The following is a 21220-nucleotide window of genomic DNA, read 5'->3' on the forward strand; positions in this document are numbered from 1 at the left end:
AGTAGAGGGGGGGGGGGGGGGGGGGGGGTTGTTAGAGGAAAGGTGACGGGGGTCTTCACTCTGGTACTTCATCCTGAGTTTGACAGGACACGCTTCATCTGCTGGCGCCTGGGAAGAATGGCCTTGATGACCGCGGTGACATCATTCTGCAGAGCATCGCAGGCTTTTAGAGGCTGGTTGAGTGGTCCGAGATGATTACTACAGAGGAAAAGAAGAAGAAAAAAAAAAACCCCAGTGATGATGAAGAAGAAGAAGGGGGGAAGAAAAGGAGGAAGAAAAATGACCAAGAGTCGTGCCAGACTTTTAACACGACATACTGTAAAACTATCACAACTGTCACAATTAAGACAGGAAGACAAAAAACTGCTCTGACAAACAGCCTTGATCGACTCTATAGCTCGACGGAAAAATAATAAATAAGGTTTGAAAGAGCAGAAAGAAGGAGAGAAAGTGTCAATGAAAAGTTTGGCGGCAGTGGAAACAAAATGCATAATGCGAACGTCTTTATACGTGTCTTACGTCTGAATGTATTCAAGGATAAGTGGTGAATGTGTCTTTTGATTTAGGGAGGGAGAAAGGAAAAGAGGAAGGATGGAAGGAAGGAAGGAAGGGAGGAAGAAGGAAAGATGGAAGGGATGAATGAAGAAGGAAGGAAAGGAGGGGTAAGAGAGGGAGGATGGAAGGGAGGAAAAAGGAAGGAAGGGAGGAAGAAGGAAGGGAGAGAGAAAGGAAAAGAGGAAGGGAGGACAGAAGGAAGGAAAGCAGGAAGGGAGGAAAGAGAGGAAGGAAAGAAAGAGAGGAGGGAGGACAGACGAAAGGAAGGAAGGGAGGAAAGAAGAAGAAGTGGTCCGAGATGATTACTACAGAGGAAAAGAAGAAGAAAAAAACCCCAGTGATGAAGAAGAAGAAGAAGAAGAAGAGGGGAAGAAAAGGAGGAAGAAAAAAGACCAAGAGTCGTGCCAGACTTTTAACACGACATACTGTAAAACTATCACAACTGTGTCTTTTGATTTAGGGAGGGAGAAAGGAAAAGAGGAAGGATGGAAGGAAGGAAGGAAGGAAGGAAGGGAGGAAGAAGGAAAGATGGAAGGGATGAATGAAGAAGGCAGGAAAGGAGGGGGTAAGAGAGGGAGGATGGAAGGGAGGAAGGAAGGATGGAAGGGAGGAAAAAGGGAAGGAAGGGAGGAAGAAGGAAGGGAGGAAGAAGGAAGGGAGAGAGAAAGGAAAAGAGGAAGGGAGGACAGAAGGAAGGAAAGCAGGAAGGGAGGAAAGAGAGCAAGGAAAGAAAGAGAGGAGGGAGGACAGTCGAAAGGAAGGAAGGGAGGAAAGAAGAAGAAGTGGTCCGAGATGATTACTACAGAGGAAAAGAAGAAGAAGAAAAAAAAACCCAGTGATGAAGAAGAAGAAGAAGAGGGGAAGAAAAGGAGGAAGAAAAATGACCAAGAGTCGTGCCAGACTTTTAACACCACATACTGTAAAACTATCACAACTGTCACAATTAAGACAGGAAGACAAAAAACTGCTCTGACAAACAGCCTTGATCGACTCTATAGCTCGACGTCAATGAAAAGTTTGGCGGCAGTGGAAACAAAATGCATAATGCGCTCGTCTTTATACGTGTCTTACGTCTGAATGTATTCAAGGATGAATGTGGTGAATGTGTCTTTTGATTTAGCTTATCGTTACCGTGGGAACACAGACAATAACGATAAGTCCTTGGCGACCTGACGAGCACTGTTGAGTACGTCTCCTTTTCTCCACCTTGATAAAACACTGTAAACATAATCACTCTGTAAGGTGACTGTATTTTAAAGTTTGAAAGGTTAAGAGAGGGTATGTTAAAATATTATTATACAATTAAATGAGAGTTTAATTTATTAGATTTAGTAAAACACAGCAAACAGTATAAAAGTTTCTACATCATTGATCCTTTAACCCTCCTGTTGTCCTCGAGTCAAGGATGGAAGGGAGGAAGAAAGAAGGAAAGGAGGAAGGAAGGGAGGAAGGAGGGAGGGAGGAAAAGAGGAAGGAAGGAAAGAAGGACAGAGGAAGGATGGAAGAGAGGAAGAAGGAAGGAAGGAAGGAAGGAAGGAAGGAAGGGGGAAGGAAAGGAGGGAGGAAGGAAGGAAGGGGGAAGGAAAGGAGGGAGGGAGGAAGGTAGGAGGGAGGGAGGGAGAGAGAAAGGAAGAGAGGGAGGAAGAAGGATGGAAGAAGGAAGGAAGGTAGGAAGGAGGGAAGGAAAGAAGGGGGATGGAGGAAGGAAAGCAGGAAGGGAGGAAAGAGAGAGGAAAGATAGAAAGAGAGAAGGACGGAGGAAGGACAGAAGGAAGGAAGTAAAGGAGGGAGGAAGTCAGGGAGGAAAGGAAAGAAGGGAGGACAGAAGGTAGGAGGGAGAAAGGAAAAGAAGAAGGTAGGAAGGAAGGAAAAAAGGACAGAGGAAAGAAGGAACAGTTAAAACAGACGGGAGGACGGCACAAAGGTTAACATATTTTTAAACCTCACCACTAATACTTCTGAAACACAAAAAGTATATTATACATATCTATATCTATCTATCTATTTCCAGTATATAAAAAAAAAGTCTAATATCAGAAATCATAAATGTCCTCAAAGAGCTTCACACGGTTGTAAAGTCTTCATTATAACACCTCCTTTCTTTACCTCCTTCACATCGTATCAATGAAGGCAGCAGGAGGAGGAGGAGATTTTGACCTCTGCTGGTTCTGTAGACGAGACTAAAGCCTTTTCATTACAAGCACAAAGATGACCATAAACACCATGAGATGAGAGCAGAGGTAACCATGACGACGCTTTACTGCCACCTGTTGAACTGCAGTAATGTGCTGTAACAGGTTGCATTGTGCCTTTATAATTGTTGAAGAACTGCAGGTTTAAAAACATTCATGACAAGAGCAGAATAAGTCTGGTCTGCTAGATGACAATACATTCTACAAACTGCTCCTTTAAAAAGACATAAAATGGGTTTTGGTGAGAAACGCTGAATGCAAAATCTAAAAGGTTGAATATATAACACACTTTAGTGCAGCATCATTTCCATCTGTACACATAAAGTTATTAATTTCATGTATTTTTTATAACTGCATCTCATATAGCTTTCCTCCTCCCTTCTTTCTCCATCCTTCCTTCTTTCCTTTCTTCCCTTACTTCCTCCCTCCTTTCCTTCCTTCCTCCCTTCCTCTTTTCCTTTCTCCCTCCTTCCCTCCTACCTTCCTTCCTCCCTTCTTTCTTCCTTCCTTCCTTTCCTCCTTTCCTTCCTTCCTTCCTCCCTTCTATCCTTCCTTCTTTCCTTCCTTCCTATCATGCAGACACATTCCTCCTTTGCTATATTTATTTCTTCACATCCTAACATCAGCGAGGCCAGATAAAGTAGATGGGGTGTGTGTGTGTGTGTGTGTGTGTGTGTGTGTGTGTGTGTGTGTGTGTGTGTGTGTGTGTGTGTGTGTGTGTGTGGACTCGCTCCTTTACATACATCATTAATTTTAGGGTAAAGACATGGTTTAGGTTAAGTCTCCAGGAAATGAATGCAAGTCAATGTAATGTCCTCAGAAGTGATGAAAACATGAACGTGTGTGTGTGTGTGTGCGTGTGTGTGTGTGTGTGTGTGTGTGTGTGTGTACTCGCTCCTTTACATAAGTCATTCATTTTAGGGTAAAGACTTAGTTTAGGTTAAGTCTCCAGGAAATGAATGCAAGTCAATGTAATGTCCTCAGAAGTGATGGAAACATGATCGTATGTGTGTGTGTGTGTGTGTGTGTGTGTGTGTGTGAGATAAAGAGAGCATGACAAGGTAATGTGTAAATGATCCTGCTGGAGTCGCACTCTGGCTTCATTAGCTCTGATGTGTATGTGCTCTGCTGCAGCGGCCGTATCTCATCCTCATCTGCCTAAAGACTCAGGCTCGGCTCATCCTCACACCTCCCCCCCCCCCCCCCCCCCCCTCTGGAGACCACCGACTCATTAAGACAGGCCCCGCCCCAATAGGAAAAAGCAGGTTAAGAGTTATGCTGATGGTTATAGGTGAGAGATTCAATGGAGGCGAGGAATAAATGACCCGATGATAGAGCTGAGTGTCCTTGATAATAACGTAATATCGTCCAAGCTTAAAAACCTTAAAGCAAAACTATTTCTAATAAAAGGATTGTTGAGGAGGGGCTTGACTGGTCTGGCATGGTCTAAAATAATTGGGCACAGTCATTCTTAGTTGGTCATGATGATGATTTAGTCCTGATGCGATATTTTGTATTTGCTTTCTGTCTGTTTGACATTGTGTGGGTATTTTTGTGTTAGTTAGTTTTTATTGTCTATCCACTTTTTCTTTTCTTTTTTTTTCTTTATATTTCTTTATATTTAAAAAAAATTGATTTATTTATTTACTTATTTTTTATTATTTATTTTATTTATTTGTTTATTTTATTTATGTTTTATTTTATTATTATTATTTTTATTTATTTTATTGTATTATTATTATTTTATTTTATTATTATTATTTTTCTTCTAATTTATTCTTGGTTATTGGTTATTTATTCTTTTTTAAATGATTTATTTATTTACTTATTTTTTATTATTATTATTTTTATTTTATTTTATCATTATTATTATTTTTATGTATTTTATTTTATTATTATTATTATTATATTATTTATTTCATTTTATTATTATTTTTATTTTATCATTATTTTTATTTTATTATTACTATTATTATTATTTTTTTCTTCTAATTTATTCTTGGTTATTGGTATGTTTTTTTTTGGTGTCTAGATGTTTATGAAGAAAAAGTTTATACCTTGTTTTTGTGTATTAATCTTAAAATCAATAAAAAAAATAAGTGGAAAAAAAAGGATGGTTAAAAGTAAACTAGTACACATTCAATATGAAACCTCTTCTCTTTATGAAATATTTCAAAATTCAGTTCAAAAACTGCATAAAGTGAATAAAAATAGCAATACTTTGATCATCGTCAAGACACATATAGTGCCAAAAGATTACTAAAAAAAATAAAATAAAATAAAAACCTTGAGGCTTGTTTATCTGATTGCGGTCATAGCTTCACAGAAATGCACTTTCATCTCTCCCAACTGCATCATCAGGCTTGTGATTCACTACCTTATATTAAAAAAAGAAAGAGAAAAAGAAAAAAAAAAAGCACCTAAACCCCCTTTAAAAAAAAAAAAAAAAAAAGTAATCAAAAGTCCCAACATGCATCAGAAGTATAGATCAAAAGACGATGTTTTAGAAATGTATTGATGTTGAATCTTTATTAAAAACTATATTAAAAAATTCTAATGTGGTTTAAAGTGTCAGTCCGCAGTGGAGGAGGGAGGGGGGGGGCAGTGGGGGGGGGGGGGTTCTCAGGTCGTTGCTCCGTCATCGTCCGCAGGCGTCAAAGTGAAATAGTTGGTATGTTGGAATTTGAGCACCTCGTTGCCCCAGCTCGTCCATCCAGGATGAAGATTCCTGGCGAATAACTCGAGGCACTTTGCTTCGGCTCCGACGTACGGCTTCAACACCTCTGAGAGAAAGACAAAAAAAAGAAGAGGAAGAGGAAAAGGAGGAGTGAATGAGGGAAGATTAACCGATTAACCTTTGTGTCGTCCTTCCGGGTCAAATTGACCCCGTCTGTTTTGACTGTTCCTTCTTTGCTTACTTCTTTCCGTCTGTCCTTCCTCCTTCCTTCCTTCCTTTCTTCCCCCTCCTTTCCTTCCTTCTTTCTTTCTTTCTTTCTTCCTTCCTTACTTCCTCCCTCCTTTCCTTCCTTCCTTCCTCCCTCCCTCCCTCCCTCATTTCCTTCCTTCTACCGCCCTTCATTCCTCCCTACTTTCTTTCTTTCCTTCCTCCCTCATTTCCTTCCTTCTTTCCTTTAATCCCTTCCTTCCTCCCTCCTTTACTCCCTTCCTTCCTCAAATTGACCCCTTCTGTTTTGACTCTTCCTTCTTTCCGTCTGTCCTTCCTTCCTTCCTTTCTCCCTCCCTCCCTCATTTCCTTCCTTCCTCCTTTCCTCCCTCCCTCCCTCCCTCCCTCTCTCATTTCCTTCCTTCTTCCTCCCTTCCTTCCTCCCTCCTTTACTCCCTTCCTTCCTCCTTCCTTCCTTCCTTCCTCCCTCATTTCCTTCCTTCTTTCCTTTACTCCCTTCCTTCCTTCCTTGCTCCCTCCTTTCCTTCCTTCCTTCCTCCCTCCCTCATTTCCTTCCTTCTTTCCTTTACTCCCTTCCTTGCTCCCTCATTTCCTTGCTTCTTCCGCCCTTCCTCCCTCCCTCCCTCCCTCCCTCATTTCCTTCCTTCTTTCCTTTACTCCCGTCCTTCCTCTCTCATTTCCTCCCTTCCTTCCTTCCTTCCTCCCTCCTTTCCTCCCTTCCTTCCTTGACTCGAGGACACCATGAGGGTTAAAGAGTTATAATCTGTTCTATTGGCTCCTTTTAACTTCCTCTTCATGTTGCCTTACTGTAGTTAAACTCTACATTTAATGCAAACGTGCACACTAAACACACCATTATTCAATTTTACCCAGTAAACAATCAGTCCTGCCTCTATAAGTCTGCTGTTTCTATTACTTCTGTGTTACTTAATAAGTTAAAAAGCAGTGTTTTACTGCCCTCTCTGGCTGAACCACAGGAGGTCAGTCTCAGAAAGCCCACATTGTCTAGAGTGATATTTACCTGTTTATAGTCTGTTTGCATTGCAGGTTTCATTTGTCCTACGTTATTGAACGCAGCTTAACAAATACTGTTTTTAATGAAGAATATGCTCCATGTAAGCTCAACATAAACTTACAAATTAAAGCTCCAGGAACTAGATTTTGACCCCAAGCGGTTGAAATGCTTTTTACACCTTTTTTTAGAAATACATTTATGATGTATTTAATGTGTTTAGAAGAAAATGTCTGCACTGTTTTTAATTATATCACCTTGCTTTTGCACATCAGTCATAGGTGTGAAAGTTGTTTTGCTGCTTAAAGTCAGGTTGTAAGATTATTGAGCCACATCCATTTCTGATGGGGGCACTTTGCCTGTTACTCCGTCACAGTGAGAGGACGGCCGTTGGCAGCCGCCCAGCTCCTCCTCACCACAGCACACAGACTAGCAGTCACCTTGAGTCTATATAAGCGATGATATTCTAGGAACGACACACCTGACAGATACGTTTCACTTCCCTCTGCCCCTGTGCTTTCTCGTCCGCTGCTCTTGTGCACGCTCAAAAAAAAAAAAAAAACGCCCTGACACTCGCCTCGGCCATAACTCAGGGAGTTAATGAGCTCAAAAGCCTGATCCCCAAACCGATCCAACCTGCACAATGTGGTGTCCTGCCTCCCCGTTTTCTCTTCCCGTGCACGTCAGAGAGAGAGACAGAGGCACAGAGTGGAAAGGCCAAACATGCACCTCTCGACTAATTCAGCCCCCGACCGACCGGTGACTCAGCTCTCAAAGTTGAACAGAGAATAAAAGGTCTAATTATCCTCTTAGCTCTGAGACAATGGGGCAATGTATGAAACTTCTGCAGAGGGAAGCCGGAAGGCAAAGGGAAGGTGTTACTTAACTATTCTCTCGACAAGTAACATATTCAGGTCTGGGATAGCGCCGCCTCACAGTGTCCTCGCAGGGTTCATCCAGGATTAGACGAGTAAAGAGCAAACTAATTATGCTGTAAAAGACCTGCTCTGTTAATTAGTTCAAACTAAATACATAATCGGTCCAAGTTTTACAATGTTTATATTTCATTCTTCATTGCACTACATATTTTTAGCTAGATTAAACATCTGCATAGTCTGAATCATTATTACAAGCTTTGATTTTTAGCTTTTTTGTAGCTTTTAAATGCTTTCAGTCAATAAAAAGGCAACTGAGTCCCATCTGGTCTGGTTTTGGGCCTCACTTAAATCTCCACACTTCTCATAGATATCATGCAACAGCAAGTCAATGGAGAATTCACCAACTTCTCACTTGATTTCTAACCTCAGTAAACGTTTTCAAAATGTGTTTATGGTCTCAATCGCTAGTTTAAAGCCTTCTTCAATGCAGTATGATGTTCATTTGGGACATTTTGGCCTCTCTGATTTTATATGTGACGATAAAGCAGGGTATGCATTAGGGCGTGGCTACGTCCTGATTGACAGGTTGATTGACCAATGTCCTCGAGATCCAGCCCTCGCAACCATAGCAACCTCCCTGCTCCGCCCATGTCCCCGCCTCATGCCCATATAAGTAGAATCCGTGTTTTTATTTTTCCCAGCCTGCACCTGAAATTTTCAAGATGGCGCTGCCCAGATTCGAAACTATTGGCTTCCGAGCAGCAGTCCACAAACCAATGGGTGACGTCACGGATGTTACGTCCATTTCTTTTATACAGTTTATAGTTTAGCCTTAATTAATAAAAAAACACACGTCTGGTCATTCGTATGCAGAGAAGCACAAACACTTCTTCTTCTTCTTTCTTTTTTTTCTGCAGCTTGACCATCTGGCAAGGATGTGTTGTGTATAGCCGCAATGGAGTAATGGTGTCCCTTATCTCTCCATGGCAACCAAGAATGTCAGTGACAAGAGCCCCATCTGAGACAGGAGGAGGAGGAGGAGGAGGAGGAGGAGGAGAAGGAAGAGGAGGAGGAGAAATGGGTCAGGGTTTCTCAACACTGCAGGCTCGAGTGTTGTGGCTTCACACCGTCGAGGCTGCCCAACTGGCTCTGGTAGACCTGACACACTCCACATGAACGCAGAGAGGACAGAGGAAGAGAGGAAGAGAGGAGGAGAGGAGGAGAGGAAGCGAGGAGGAGAGGAAGAGAGGAAGAGGAAAAGAAAAGCCTCAGGTTGCTTTATACCTCGACATATTTTCTTTTTGAAGATTTCTAGTAGTTGCAAAAAGGTGTGAACAAAAGAAAGACACATTTACCCCCCCCCCCCCCCCCCCCCCGCCCCCCGCCCCCCTCGAGTGTCTCTTTATTCTCGAATTTGTTAAATAAATAAACAGTTCTCTGCAAGAGTTGAGTCAAACCTTTCTTAGATGTCATGACACACTGTAATTTAACAACTAGTATACCCCTCGCAGGTCTGAGCCGCGCCCACCGCCAGCAGAGCTTTCTCACCTCTCACAGAACAGAAACACACACAGGTAACGGAGGTTGAAACACGGCATCACAACTACCAACGCTGCTCTCTCTGGATGTTCACTGGCTTTAATAGGATTTACAATAAAGTTCCTTCTGTCCTTCCTTTCTTCATTCTTTCCTCACTTTCTTTCTTTCTTCCTTCCTTCCTTCCTCCCTCTCTCCCTTTCTTCCTTCCTTCAGTCCTTCCTTCCTTCCTTCCTCCCTCTCTCCCTTCCTTCCTTCCTTCTGTCCTTTCTTCCTTCCTTCCTCCCTCTCTCCCTTCCTTCCTTCAGTCCTCCTTTTATTCCTTCCTACCTCCCTCCTTTCCTTTTGTCCTTCCTTTCTTCATTCCTACCCTTTCTTCCTTCCTTACTCCTTTTATTCCTTTCTTCCTACCTCGTTCCCTTCCTTCCTTCTGTCCTTCCTTTCTTCCTTCCTTCCTCCCTCTCTCTTCCTTCCTTCTGTCCTTCCTTCCTTCCTACCTCCCTCCCTTCCTTCTGTCTTTCCTTTCATCCTCCCTTCCTTTCTTTATTCCTACCTCCCTTTCTTCCTTCCTTCAGTCCTTTGTTCTGTCCTTCCTTCCTTCCTACCTCCCTCCCTTCCTTCCTTCTGTCCTTCCTCTCTCCCTTCCTTCCTTCTGTCCTTCCTGTCTTCCTTCCTCCCTTCCTACCTCCCTTTCTTCAGTCCTTCGTTCTGTCCTTCCTTCCTCCTTTTATTCCTTTCTTCCTTCCTTCCTCCCTCTCTCCCTTCCTTCCTTCTGTCCTTCCTTTCTTCCTTCCTCCCTCCCTCCCTCTCTCCCTTCCTTCCTTCTGTCCTTCCTTCCTCCCTTCCTTCCTTCCTTCCTTTAAAATAAAGTGAAAAGGGGCAATTTTTAAATTTTCCCCCCTTTATTTTGGTCAATACTGGAGTTAATCCATCTACATAAAGATATTGTGTTTGTTACAAGCTGTGAAAAAGACTTAAAAACAAAGCTGTATCCTAATCTAACTTAATCTCTTTGGCATCATTATGATTTAAATCAATGTATTTTAACAATATCCGAGAGGTGGAAGCTTTTCTTCGCTGCAGAAAGGGAGCGCTGGCAAACACAGTGGTCGTGTTTCGCTCTCCATACTCCACAATAAATCGCATTCCCCCGAGAGAGAGGGAAATGACGTCAAGCCTCTCTCTCTCTTATTCATAGCTTCTGCATATTCATTGTCAAGGTCTTACACGTTGATTCTAAGTATCAGGGTTGCATGTTGGGAGTCAAACAATCGATGCAAAGACAGAAGTTTGCACTGTGTGACAAATCAAGGCTGTCGTGAGTAGAGTTGATTCAAGCACTGCCGTTTATTATAACTACAATAAAAAGCCATAAAAGTCATGTTTGTGCTGTTGACTCTCCTCCAACATGACCATCTGCAACCACTGATAGCCTCTTTCAAACAGAACATATCAGCTTTCTGCAGTGAGAAAACAAAAGCATCATTCTACTACTACTACTATAACCTGCACAAAATCAATCATCTATAACTTAATTATTATTTAAATGTTATTTTGCATGTAGCAGCTGTTGTCTTCTAAAAAGGTGCATTTTAAATTTCTGCCATGCAAACCATAACTGAGTCAGACTTGTGTGTGTTTGTGTGTGTGTGTGTGTGTGTAATAGCAGGCTGTAGACGGACATATTGCTGAAGCTGCATAGCAGGATAATAATCATAGCTGGTCCTGCATTGCCCTCTGCTGGTGGTTCAGTAAAACATGTTTTTTAAAGTGTAATAATAAAGTTGCCAAGCTGTTGTTTATAATCAGGGTTTGTGAAGGTTACTATGGCGATGTAATAGATTACAGATTACTAGTTACTCTGTTTATAATGTAATAAGTAATGTAACTATTTCAATGACTTCATCAAAGTAATGTAACTTATTACATTTGATGACTTTTATAGTTTTCTAACCAGTGTTTTCAGCTGTTAGGGTAAATGTTCCCTCCATCTGTCCTTCCTTCCTTCCTTCCTTCTGTTTGTCCTTCCTTCTTTCCTTCCTTCCTTCTTTTATTCCTTGCTTCCTACCTCCCTTACTTCTGTCTTTCCTTCCTCCCTCTCTCTCTCCCTTCCTTCCTACCTCCCTTACTTCTGTCCTTCCTTCCTTCCTTCCTCCCTCTCTTCCTTCCTTCCTCCTTTTATTCCTTCCTTCCTACCTCCCTTACTTCTGTCCTTCTTTCCTTCCTTCTTCCCTGTCTTCCTTCCTTCTTTTATTCCTTCCTCCTTTTATTCCCTCCTTCCTTCCTTCCTCCTGTCCCTCCTCCCTTCCTTCCTCCTTTTATTCCTTCCTTCTGTCCTTCCTTCCTAAGATCTAAGCTCAGCTGTGTTGTCATGGATACTGACATGATTTATAAGGGAGATCATTTCTTATAAAGCAACATTTATCTCTCATTGTAAAATGTATTCATTAGTTCATGTAGATTTTAGAATATAAAATAAAGATATTTGATGAATAAAGTGAGTTTAATTGGTACTGTGACTCCATTTAAGCTCCATGTGTGCTCCAAATAAACCCACATCATGATTTATTTACTAAATATTGATTTCAAAGAATTAAAAACAGTAATATATGTATTCAGTACTCACCAACACTGTTTTCAGAGAAATGTTGACAGTATTTACCTGAGAGTGAAGGCTTCTGAGAGTGCAGAGCTGATGGGACGCTGACGATCAAACGCTGATCCTCCACAGGGGCCGCAGACGTTTCTGAAAGGCTGAAAGTGATTTGAAAAGTTAGAAAATTTAATATATATAAAATAAAATACAGAAAATAAAACTGTATAAAATCTGAAATACGGAGAAGTCGAGCGTGTTTAACCTGGAGGAGTCAGTCGTAGAGGAGCGATATCGGCCGATGACCAGCACCTCATACGGCTTCTTGTGCTGTGAGTCCAGCGGAAACACAAACTGTCCAGATGTGGTGACCTGAAGAAAAAAAAACACACAAACCTTTGAAACAGGGCGGTCAAACTCATTTTCATTCAAGGGCCACATACAGACCAATTTGATCTCATGTGGGCCGGATCATTAAAAAGATGGAAGGGAAGAAGGAAGAAAGGAAGGAAATAAGAAGGAAGGAAGAACAGAAGGAAGAACAGAAGGAAGAAAGGTAGGAAGGACAGAAGGAAGAAAGGAAGGAAGGACAGAAGGAAGAAAGGAAGGAAGGACAGAAGGAAGAAAGGGAGGAAGGATAGAAGGAAGGAAGGACAGAAGGATAGAAGGAAGGAAGGACAGACGGAAGAAAGGGAGGAAGGACAGAAGGAAGAAAGGAAGGAAGGACAGATGGAAGGAAAGACAGAAGGAAGAAAGGGAGGAAGGACAGAAGGAAGAAAGGGAGGAAGGATAGAAGGAAGGAAGGACAGAAGGAAGAAAGGGAGGAAGGACAGAAGGAAGAAAGGGAGGAAGGACAGAAGGAAGAAAGGAAGGAAAGACAGAAGGAAGAAAGGGAGAAAGGACAGATGGAAGGAAGGAAAAGAACACAGGAAGGAAAGTGGGCCGGATTGCACCCCTCGGCGGGCTGGTTGTGGCCCACGGGCCGCATGTTTGACACCCCTGCTTTAAAACATCTGGAATAACTCCAATAAGTAAGATTTCTAAACTTCATCAAAGTGTTCCTACCTTAACCCAGTACCACTCAGCCACGACCTCGACCCCCCAGTGAGGATACAGCTCGTCACAGATGAAACGAAGATGGCTCGGCCGGTTGGTAACCCAGGTAACCACTAAACAGTTCGGGGATGCCAGGAGGGGGACGGGGAGCCGTTTCAGCTGGGACGAAGGTAACGAGCTGTATCTGTGTAGAGAAAATACATTAAAGTGTTAAATCAAGGGTCACATACAGTCCAATTTGATCTCATGTGGGCCGGATCATTAAAAATATGGAAGGAAGGAGGGAAGAAATAAAGGAAGGAAGGAAGGAAGGAAGGAAAGAAAGAAAAGGAGACAGGAAAGAAAGGATGGAAGGAAGGAGGGAGGGAGGAGAGAAAGATATGATGGAAGAAAGGAAATGGAAGTAAGGAAAGATGGGAAGGAAGGATAAAAGGAACGAAAAGAAGACAGGAAGGAAAGACAGGGAGGAAGGACATATGGAAGGACAGAAGGAAGGAAGGAGGGATGAAAATAAGGAAGGCAGGAAGGAAGGAAGGAAAGAAAAGGAGACAGGAAAGAAAGGATGGAAGGAGGGAGGGAGGGAGGGAGGGAGGGAGGGAAGAAAGATATGATGGACGGACAGAATGAAGGAAGGGAGGAAGGACATATGGAATGACATATGAAAGGACAGAAGGAAGGAAGGAAGGAAGGAAGGAGGGATGAAAAGAAGGAAGGAAGGAAGGAAGGAAGGAACCTCCTCCTTCCATACTTCTTTCTTCCCTTCCTCCTCGACTTCCTTCCTTCCTTCCTCATTCCTTCCTTCTTTCCTTCCTTCCTTCCTCCCTCCTTCCTTCCAACAAAAATATGAAATGTACATTTTAACAAACCTGATGCTGCTTTTAAAACTATTTATTAACATATTTTTGAATTGCTCATCTTTCCGGCAGTTAGATAAATACAGTGGAGTAACAGTAAAGTGTTTCCCTCACTAATGAAGTAACTTAAAATTACACTTAATTAAATATTCTTAGCTCCTTTCCACCACTGATATGCATTTCTTTCAGTTCTTTGATCTTTTTAAAGCCTCGTTCATTAGCCTGTTGTTTTTCGTGATGTTATAAAGTGCAAATTTCCCCGAGAGAACAATTAAGTCTCGTTGTTTTTAACACCTCCTAAAGGCCCGCACGCCAAATTACCTGCGACTCCTCTTAACGGACTTGTTTTCCCACGGCGGGTCCATAACTATGAGCTCAAACCTCCTTCCATCTGTCGGAGGAAAACAAGCAGCTTTATAAAACGATGTCTCAGTTAGACTCAGTTAATAAGAACGAGACACACGAGAGTTATTTACAGTTAAGTCAGGGGAGGGGCGGCCATGTTTAACCCTCCTCAAGGAAGGACAGGAGGAAGGACAGGAGGAAGGAAGTAAGGAGAGAAGGAAGGGAGGAAGGAAAGGAGGAAGGAAGGAAGGAAGGAGAGAAGGAAGGGACGAAGGAAAGAAGGAAGGAAGGATTGAAAGGAGAAAGGAGGGAGGGAAGGAGGAAGGAAGGAAGTAAGGAAAGAAGGAAGGAAGGAAAGGAGTAAGGACGGAGGGAGGGAAAGGAAGGGACGAAGGAGAGGAGGAAGGAAGGAAGGAAGGAAGGATTGAAAGGAATAAGGAGGGAAGGAGGGAAAGGAAGGAAGTAATGAGAGAAGGAAGGACGGAAGGAAGGAAGGAAGGAAGGAAGGAAGGAATGAAGTTGAGAAGGAAGGGACGAAGGAAGGGACGAAGGAGGGAGGGAAGGAAGGAAGGAAGGAAGGATGGAAGTGAGGAAAGAAGTATGGAAGGAGGAGGGAGCAAAGAAAGAGGAAAGGAGGGGAAGAATGAAGGAAAAATTAAACAAAAAGGGAGGAAGGAAGGAAGGAAGGAAGGAAGGAGGGAAGGAAGGAAGGAAGGAAGGAAGGAAGGAAGGAAGGAGGAGATGGGGTCAATTTGACCTGGGAGGATGAGAGGAGGATTAAGCAACAAGCCTCCTCTCTGACTCACAGCGGACTAGCGGTTGTATTCTGGTGAAATCAGACAGCAGGAAGGCCGAGCGTGGTGGGATGACGTACTCCTCTCCCATCAGCGTGACCACCGCGGCTCGGTCGGACCTGTTCTCCGTTACCCGGGACAACAAGTCCAGGTGTGACGTACAGCCACCGTCCTCCCCCAAAAGTGACTGAGCCTGCTCCTCCTGCTCCTCCTCCTGCTCCTCCTCGTCCACTAGAGGGAGCTCTTTAGCCATTTCACAGAGAGCGGAGAGGCTGCAGTCCTGAGAGGGAAGCAGCTCCTCCTCCTCTTTCTTCTTCTCCTCCTCCTCCTCCCCTTTCTTCTCCTTCTCCTCCTCTTTCTTCTTCTCCTCTTCCTCTTTCTTCTTCTTCTCCTCTGTGAGTGTTGCTGTCCCTCCCTTCAGATATCCGAGGGATCTGGCAGAATCCACCAAGCACTTTGTTCCCTCCAGAACGACAGACCTGATCTGCATCGACACACACACAGATTATATCATCATGTCAAAAAAAAAAGCTTTATATAAAACGTGAAGATAGTTAGTTAAGTTTATTTCGAACATGTTAAAATAGGAAGGAAGTAAGGAGAGAAGGAAGTAAGTAAGGAGAGAAGGAAGGGACGAAGGAAAGGATTGAAAGGAGTAAGGAGGGAGGGAAGGAGGAAGGAAGGAAGGATTGAAAGGAGTAAGGAGGGAGGGAAGGAGGAAGGAAGGGAGGAAGGAAAGGAGGAAGGAAGGAAGGGATGAAGGAAAGGAGAAGGAAGGAAGGATTGAAAGGAGTAAGGAGGGAGGGAAGGAAGGGACGAAGGGAGGAAGGAAAGGCGGAAGGAAGGAAGTAAGTAAGGAGATAAGGAAGGAAGGAAGGAAGGAGAGAAGGAAGGGATGAAGGAAAGGAGAAAGAAGGAAGGATTGAAAGGAGTAAGGAGGAAGGGAAGGAGGAAGGAAGGGAGGAAGGAAGGAAGTAAGGAAGGAAGGGAAGAAAGAAAGGAGAAGGAAGGAAGGAAAGGAGTAAGGAGGAGATTTTTTTTCTCCTTTTTTTCTTCTTTTTATTTCTTACTTTCCTCTTTCAGGCAAACAACAAACAATAAACACTAAATATCTGTTTGAATGGATGCAGGATGAAGCAACAAGCTTTTCTAGTCCTCCCCCTTTTTTACCCTTTTGTTTTATCTTTTTATTTTTTTATTTTTAGACTCGATCATTCACTTTCCAAGACAGGAAATTGATTGTGATAATTCAGTTTGACTGTACTGTCTGTCACACATTGAGTCAGAATAATGGAAACAATAATAATCGGTTTTATGATTCTCTGATATTTAAGAGCATCACACATCACCTACCTTCTCATGAAAGGCCTGTGAGTCGATTTCTCCCTGGTTGAGCTCGCTGCGTTTTCGTTTCCTTTTCTGAAAGACAAATAGAATATAGTTGTGAGGTGAGCACAAAAAAAGAGAAACTATTAAAAACAAAGGTTTGTAATGTGTTTGTACTGCAGACCAAAACAGTCCTGTAACTTTTTATAATGTGGGCGAGTAGATCTAAACTTTTGAAAAACTAAAATGTATGCCATCAACTTGAATTTAATTGTGATTGTGTGAAATTATTCTTTTTTATTATTTCATCTTATAGTGCATTTATATATAACATAACATGGATTAAATAATGTAAATAAGTGCCAATATAGCAATGTAAATCACTCATATGCTAGTGACTAGTACTGCAGTATTATGAGTGGTGTAGTATGCAGTATTACAGTAAAAGTAGTGATATATTATACATTATATATTATATACTACTTTATATACAGTTAGCTAGTTTACACTACTTTATATACAGTTAGCTAGTTTATACTACTTTATATACATTTAGCTAGTTTACACTACTTTATATACGGTTAGCTAGTTTACACTACTTTATATACAGTTAGCTAGTTTACACTACTTTATATACAGTTAGCTAGTTTATACTACTTTATATACAGTTAGCTAGTTTACACTACTTTATATACAGTTAGCTAGTTTATATTACTTTATATACAGTTAGCTAGTTTATACTACTTTATATACAGTTAGCTAGTTTACACTACTTTATATACAGTTAGCTAGTTTATACTACTTTATATACAGTTAGCTAGTTTACACTACTTTATATACAGTTAGCTAGTTTATATTACTTTATATACAGTTAGCTAGTTTACATACAGTTAGCTAGTTTACACTACTTTATATACAGTTAGCTAGTTTAGTCCAGTGGTTCCCAACCTAGGGGTGGGGGCCCTCCAAAGGGTCAGCTGATGAATGACAGTGTTGTGTAGTTGGAGTCTCTGCGGCGGTGTTTACCTTGTTTACTTTTGTAGGTTTGTCATCTTTCTGCAGCAGCTCTGTGTCTCCTCCCTCTGCAGCAGCACTCACAGTCTCTCTATAATAACTCTTTGACATCTGGAAACATCGCTTTTTGAAACAGCACGTGAGATTTATGTTAGTCTCTCCTTTCCGTCGCGTGCATGCTGAATATCCCTCATCGATGAGAGAGCGTGCGTCTAAAACCCATCCCCGCGTGCTCTGCGCCACCACGGACATTGTATAGTGTTATGTTATGTGATCATAGCAGGGGTTAAAATAAAGCATCAGCTGGAGACTGGTTTGAATGAAGCAGCCATCTCCCGCCCTGCAGCTCCAAAGTTTCCAAACAGCAGGAAAACGATACCGAAAGTAAGGAAAACACAACGCTGAAGTAAGTTTCTCATTTGTCTTCAATGGAAATGGAAAGCGAAAAACAAGTAACTAGGGTGGAATCGGGTGATGTGGGACACTTTTTGCAATTCTGACTTGTTTACCCTATTTACACATGAATCCCATACTGACTTGACCCACACACATTACCATAATTCACCCAATTTAGTGACTGATTAGCTGCTTTTTCACTACTTAAGATTGTGGTAAAATCTTTAGACCAGGGCCACATACTGCCCAATTTCATCTCATGTGGGCCGGATCATTAAAAAGATGGAAGTGAAGGAAGGAAAGAAGGAAGGAAGGAAGGAAAGAAAGATGGAAGGAAGAAAGGGAGGAAGGACAGATAGAAGGGAGGAAGGAAGGAAGAAAAAGAAGACAGAAAGGGAGGAAGGAAAAGAAGGAGAAGGAAGAGAAGACAGGAATGAGAGACGGAAGGAATAAAGGGAGGAAGGAAGGAAGGACAGATGGAAGGAAGGAAGGAATGAAAATAAAACAGGAAGGAAAGAAGGAAGAAAAAGAAGGAAGGAAGGAAGGAAAATATGACAGGAAGGAGGAAAAAGAAGACCGAATCTGGCCCACGGGCCGCATGTTTGACATCCCTGCTTTAGACATTGTAGCAAGACAATGAACTGTGTTTAAAGACACTTTCCGGTTTGTTAAGCTGTTATTTTGACCCCATTAAACCAGATCAATAAATGTAAATGGTCAAATCTTAAGAACAATATTCTAGTAAAGATTTGACAAATTTATAGGTTTTTTCCTATATCTCATTTAAAGTAGGTTTAAGTAGCATTAAGGTTTTTTTTTTCTTTTATCTATTTCTGACTGTCATATCAAAAATCACTATACTTAGATTTGTCAAATCTTGACTTGATTAAAATTAAGATTTGACAAGTTTATCTACTGAAATTTATTTAATTTGACATTTTTGGGTACAAATCCTCTGAACCAGACTCTACAATTTAAAACAATGACAAAAAAAAAAACATACCAAAAAACTATGCGATAATGTACTTCTTTAAAATAACAATAACTCCACAGATAATATAAAATTACATATTATATGCCATGCATTTACAACACAAAATGGATATATATGCTCTTAAAAATCAACATGGTACAATAAGAATTAAATATAAATAAGTAGAGTTTTTGATTGCTCTGATGTGGCCTGTATGGGGGGGGGGGGGAGCAGTGAAATCACTTAATAAAGGTTTTGCACATCTGCATCTGTGTTTAAACAACATGATGTCTGTTACAATGTCTAACACGTTTTTGTAGAGGCAGATATGTGTGCATCGTGTTAAAATGTGAGAACAACAAGAGAGATGAAAGGTCAACAGTTGTACTAGTTGGGGATCAAGCCCTTTTAAGGAGTTGTTTTTACCATATTGATATCCCAAAAAGGAGATCAGATGTTAGGTTCCCAGGAAATCTGATGTTGGCTGAACATGTCGGGTCAGGTTAACCGGACACACAGGTTGACCAGACACTAAACAAATAACGCCCACACACAACACAGTAGTATAAAGGGTTTGATTGTACTTTGATTTGGGGGGGCTGTTGGTGTCTGCAGTGTTTGCTGTATCATCAATAAAGTCCCACTTGACTCTTCGATTACTTCTGTTCTCAGTCTCTTACTGAATTTAAGTAATCAAGTAATTATCTTACATTTTCACAAATATAAGTGATGAAAAAACAGAGCATCAGTCACTAAAAATCACTATTACTGTGATTTTTTATCTACAAAAAAGATGGAAAAACAGTTTATGTATACACAACATATAAAACCGCATACAATCTGGGTACACACAACAAATACAAAGAAAAGCAAAGTGTAAATTACAGCTATAAATTAACACTAGGGGGTTAAGGACCTACAGTATATAAAGATTTTTTAACAACACAAAAGTTTTAATTGCTTTTGGTTTTTAGAGAGGATTGAATTTAATTAATTTATAGTCTTGTCTCATCGCTAAATGCAATAAAGCAGCATGGTTTCTTGCCTTTAAATTTACATCTAAGGATTTGGAATTTTTCCATTATAATAATATTTTAATTTATTTATTTTATCATGTAGAAATACGATTATTTTCCATGAAAACAAAACAAACATTATTCCAAAGTAATATAAGACTTTCATCAATATTTTCAATAATAAAAACACAAAGGTTTTTGCCAGAATATCCTTATAAATGGATCACTAGTTATGTTTTCCTGTCTTTCGCTTTAACTACGAATCAGAAGCTGACTTCAGCGTTGATATTTGTCTGTAATGAGCTTCCGTAGAGGGCTGTAGCCTGGTAACCCTAATCTCGCGAGAGTTATAACTTTAACCCAAACAATGATCTTTTTCTTACTCTAACCAAACAGTTTTTTTTCTACCTAAATAAATACAGTACTTAATCACAGCCTTTTCACATCATAAAACATAATGATTTTGTATAATAAAGACACAAACCAGTACAAATCTCGCGAGACAACAGGGACAAGATAGATACAGCAAAACCAAACAACACGGTGGTGCGTTCCAGTTGTACTCGGAAATCGGGAATTTCAAGTTGCCAGCCGGAAATTTCAACAAGAACGTCAGATTTTTCCACTAGGCCCGGCCTCAAAATCCTATATGTTACACCCCCTGTATCAACAGTGTCAAGTATATATTAATATCCTGTTTATCAGCTGTTTTATCTCATTTTTATCTCAAATCAGCCGTTCACACATCTCACTGTCCAACTTCGATCTGTAGACACGCTGCTACACTATTTGTAGGCTTAAAAATACAGCAAAAAAGCACTTTTATCAACTTGGTATTGGTTGTAAATCACTAACATCGCTAGAATTGGTTTTCCTGACTTCTATCTGGAATGAATCAAAGCTCTGTCACGTAAACTTCCGAGGTAAATTGAACGCAGCACGAAGATTCCATGCAAGGCTGAGTAGAAGGAGGAGGAGAAGAAGGAGGTGATTCAGCGGAGGGAGGAGGAGGAGGAGGCTGCCGTGAAATGCTGCTTAACTTGCAGGTTGCGACGGACGGAGAGACGATACATGCAACCAAGCCCAGAAGATGTTGAACTACAGCACATCTCTCAAGCGAGGAGGAGGAGGAGGAGAAGGAGGAAGAGGAGGAGGACACTGCAAGTCGGTCAAAGTTTGGGACTGTCGCCACGAAAACGCCGGAGTTCAGGAGAAAGTGCTCAAAAGTGGTCCGGACTTTAATTACTTTCTTCAGGAGCTGCACAAGGTCAGTATCCACTAAGTTTACTTTGACTTAAGGGGAGGAAGGAGGAGGAAGTGGCGGTGGAGGAAATAGTGCAAGAAGGGGGTGGTGGAGGAAGATGAGAGTGGTGGTGAAGGAAGATAGTGGAGGAGGTGGGAGTCGTGATGGTGGGAGTGGGAGTGGAGGTGGGAGTGGTGGAGGAGGTGGGAGTCATGATGGTGGGAGTGGGAGTGGTGGTGGAAGAGGTGGGAGTCGTGATGGTGAGAGTGAGAGTGGTGGGGGTGGGAGACAGGAGTGGAAGTAGTAGTGGTGGAGGTGGAGGAAGGTGATGATGGAGAAAGTAGGAGTGGAGGTGGGAGTTGTGGTGGTGATGGAGGAAGATGGGAGTGGAGGTGATGGAGTTGGTGGTGGTGGGAGACAGGAGTGGTAGTAGTGGTGGAGGAGGAGGAGGAGGTGGTGGTAGTAGTAGTGGTGGAGGTGGTGGTAGTGGTGGTGGAGGAAGTGTTAGTGGTGGAGGAAGATGGGAGTAATG

General features: G+C 41.6%; 2 protein-coding genes across 2 annotated transcripts; both read right to left on the minus strand.

Annotated features, from left to right (window-relative positions):
• Positions 1-5369: 5369 nt before the first annotated feature.
• Positions 5370-15045, minus strand: LOC128382826 (N(6)-adenine-specific methyltransferase METTL4-like). The gene is made up of 6 exons (XM_053342825.1): positions 14733-15045; positions 13903-13972; positions 12737-12911; positions 11937-12043; positions 11741-11832; positions 5370-5530 (listed from the first exon to the last, which is right to left on the minus strand). The coding sequence occupies exons 1-6, from the start codon at positions 14971-14973 to the stop codon at positions 5370-5372; spliced, it is 846 nt and encodes a 281-aa protein (XP_053198800.1). The 5' UTR covers positions 14974-15045.
• A 6-nt stretch (positions 15046-15051) lies between these two features.
• LOC128382169 (uncharacterized) lies at positions 15052-17459 on the minus strand (the record flags this gene model as incomplete). The annotated part of the gene is made up of 3 exons (XM_053342166.1): positions 17082-17459; positions 16074-16139; positions 15052-15204 (listed from the first exon to the last, which is right to left on the minus strand). Coding segments are annotated over exons 1-3 (450 nt in total), but the record flags the coding sequence as incomplete, so codon positions are not given.
• Positions 17460-21220: the final 3761 nt, after the last annotated feature.

Source organism: Scomber japonicus, chromosome 21 (assembly GCF_027409825.1).
Source record: "Scomber japonicus isolate fScoJap1 chromosome 21, fScoJap1.pri, whole genome shotgun sequence".
Lineage (NCBI taxonomy): Eukaryota > Metazoa > Chordata > Actinopteri > Scombriformes > Scombridae > Scomber > Scomber japonicus.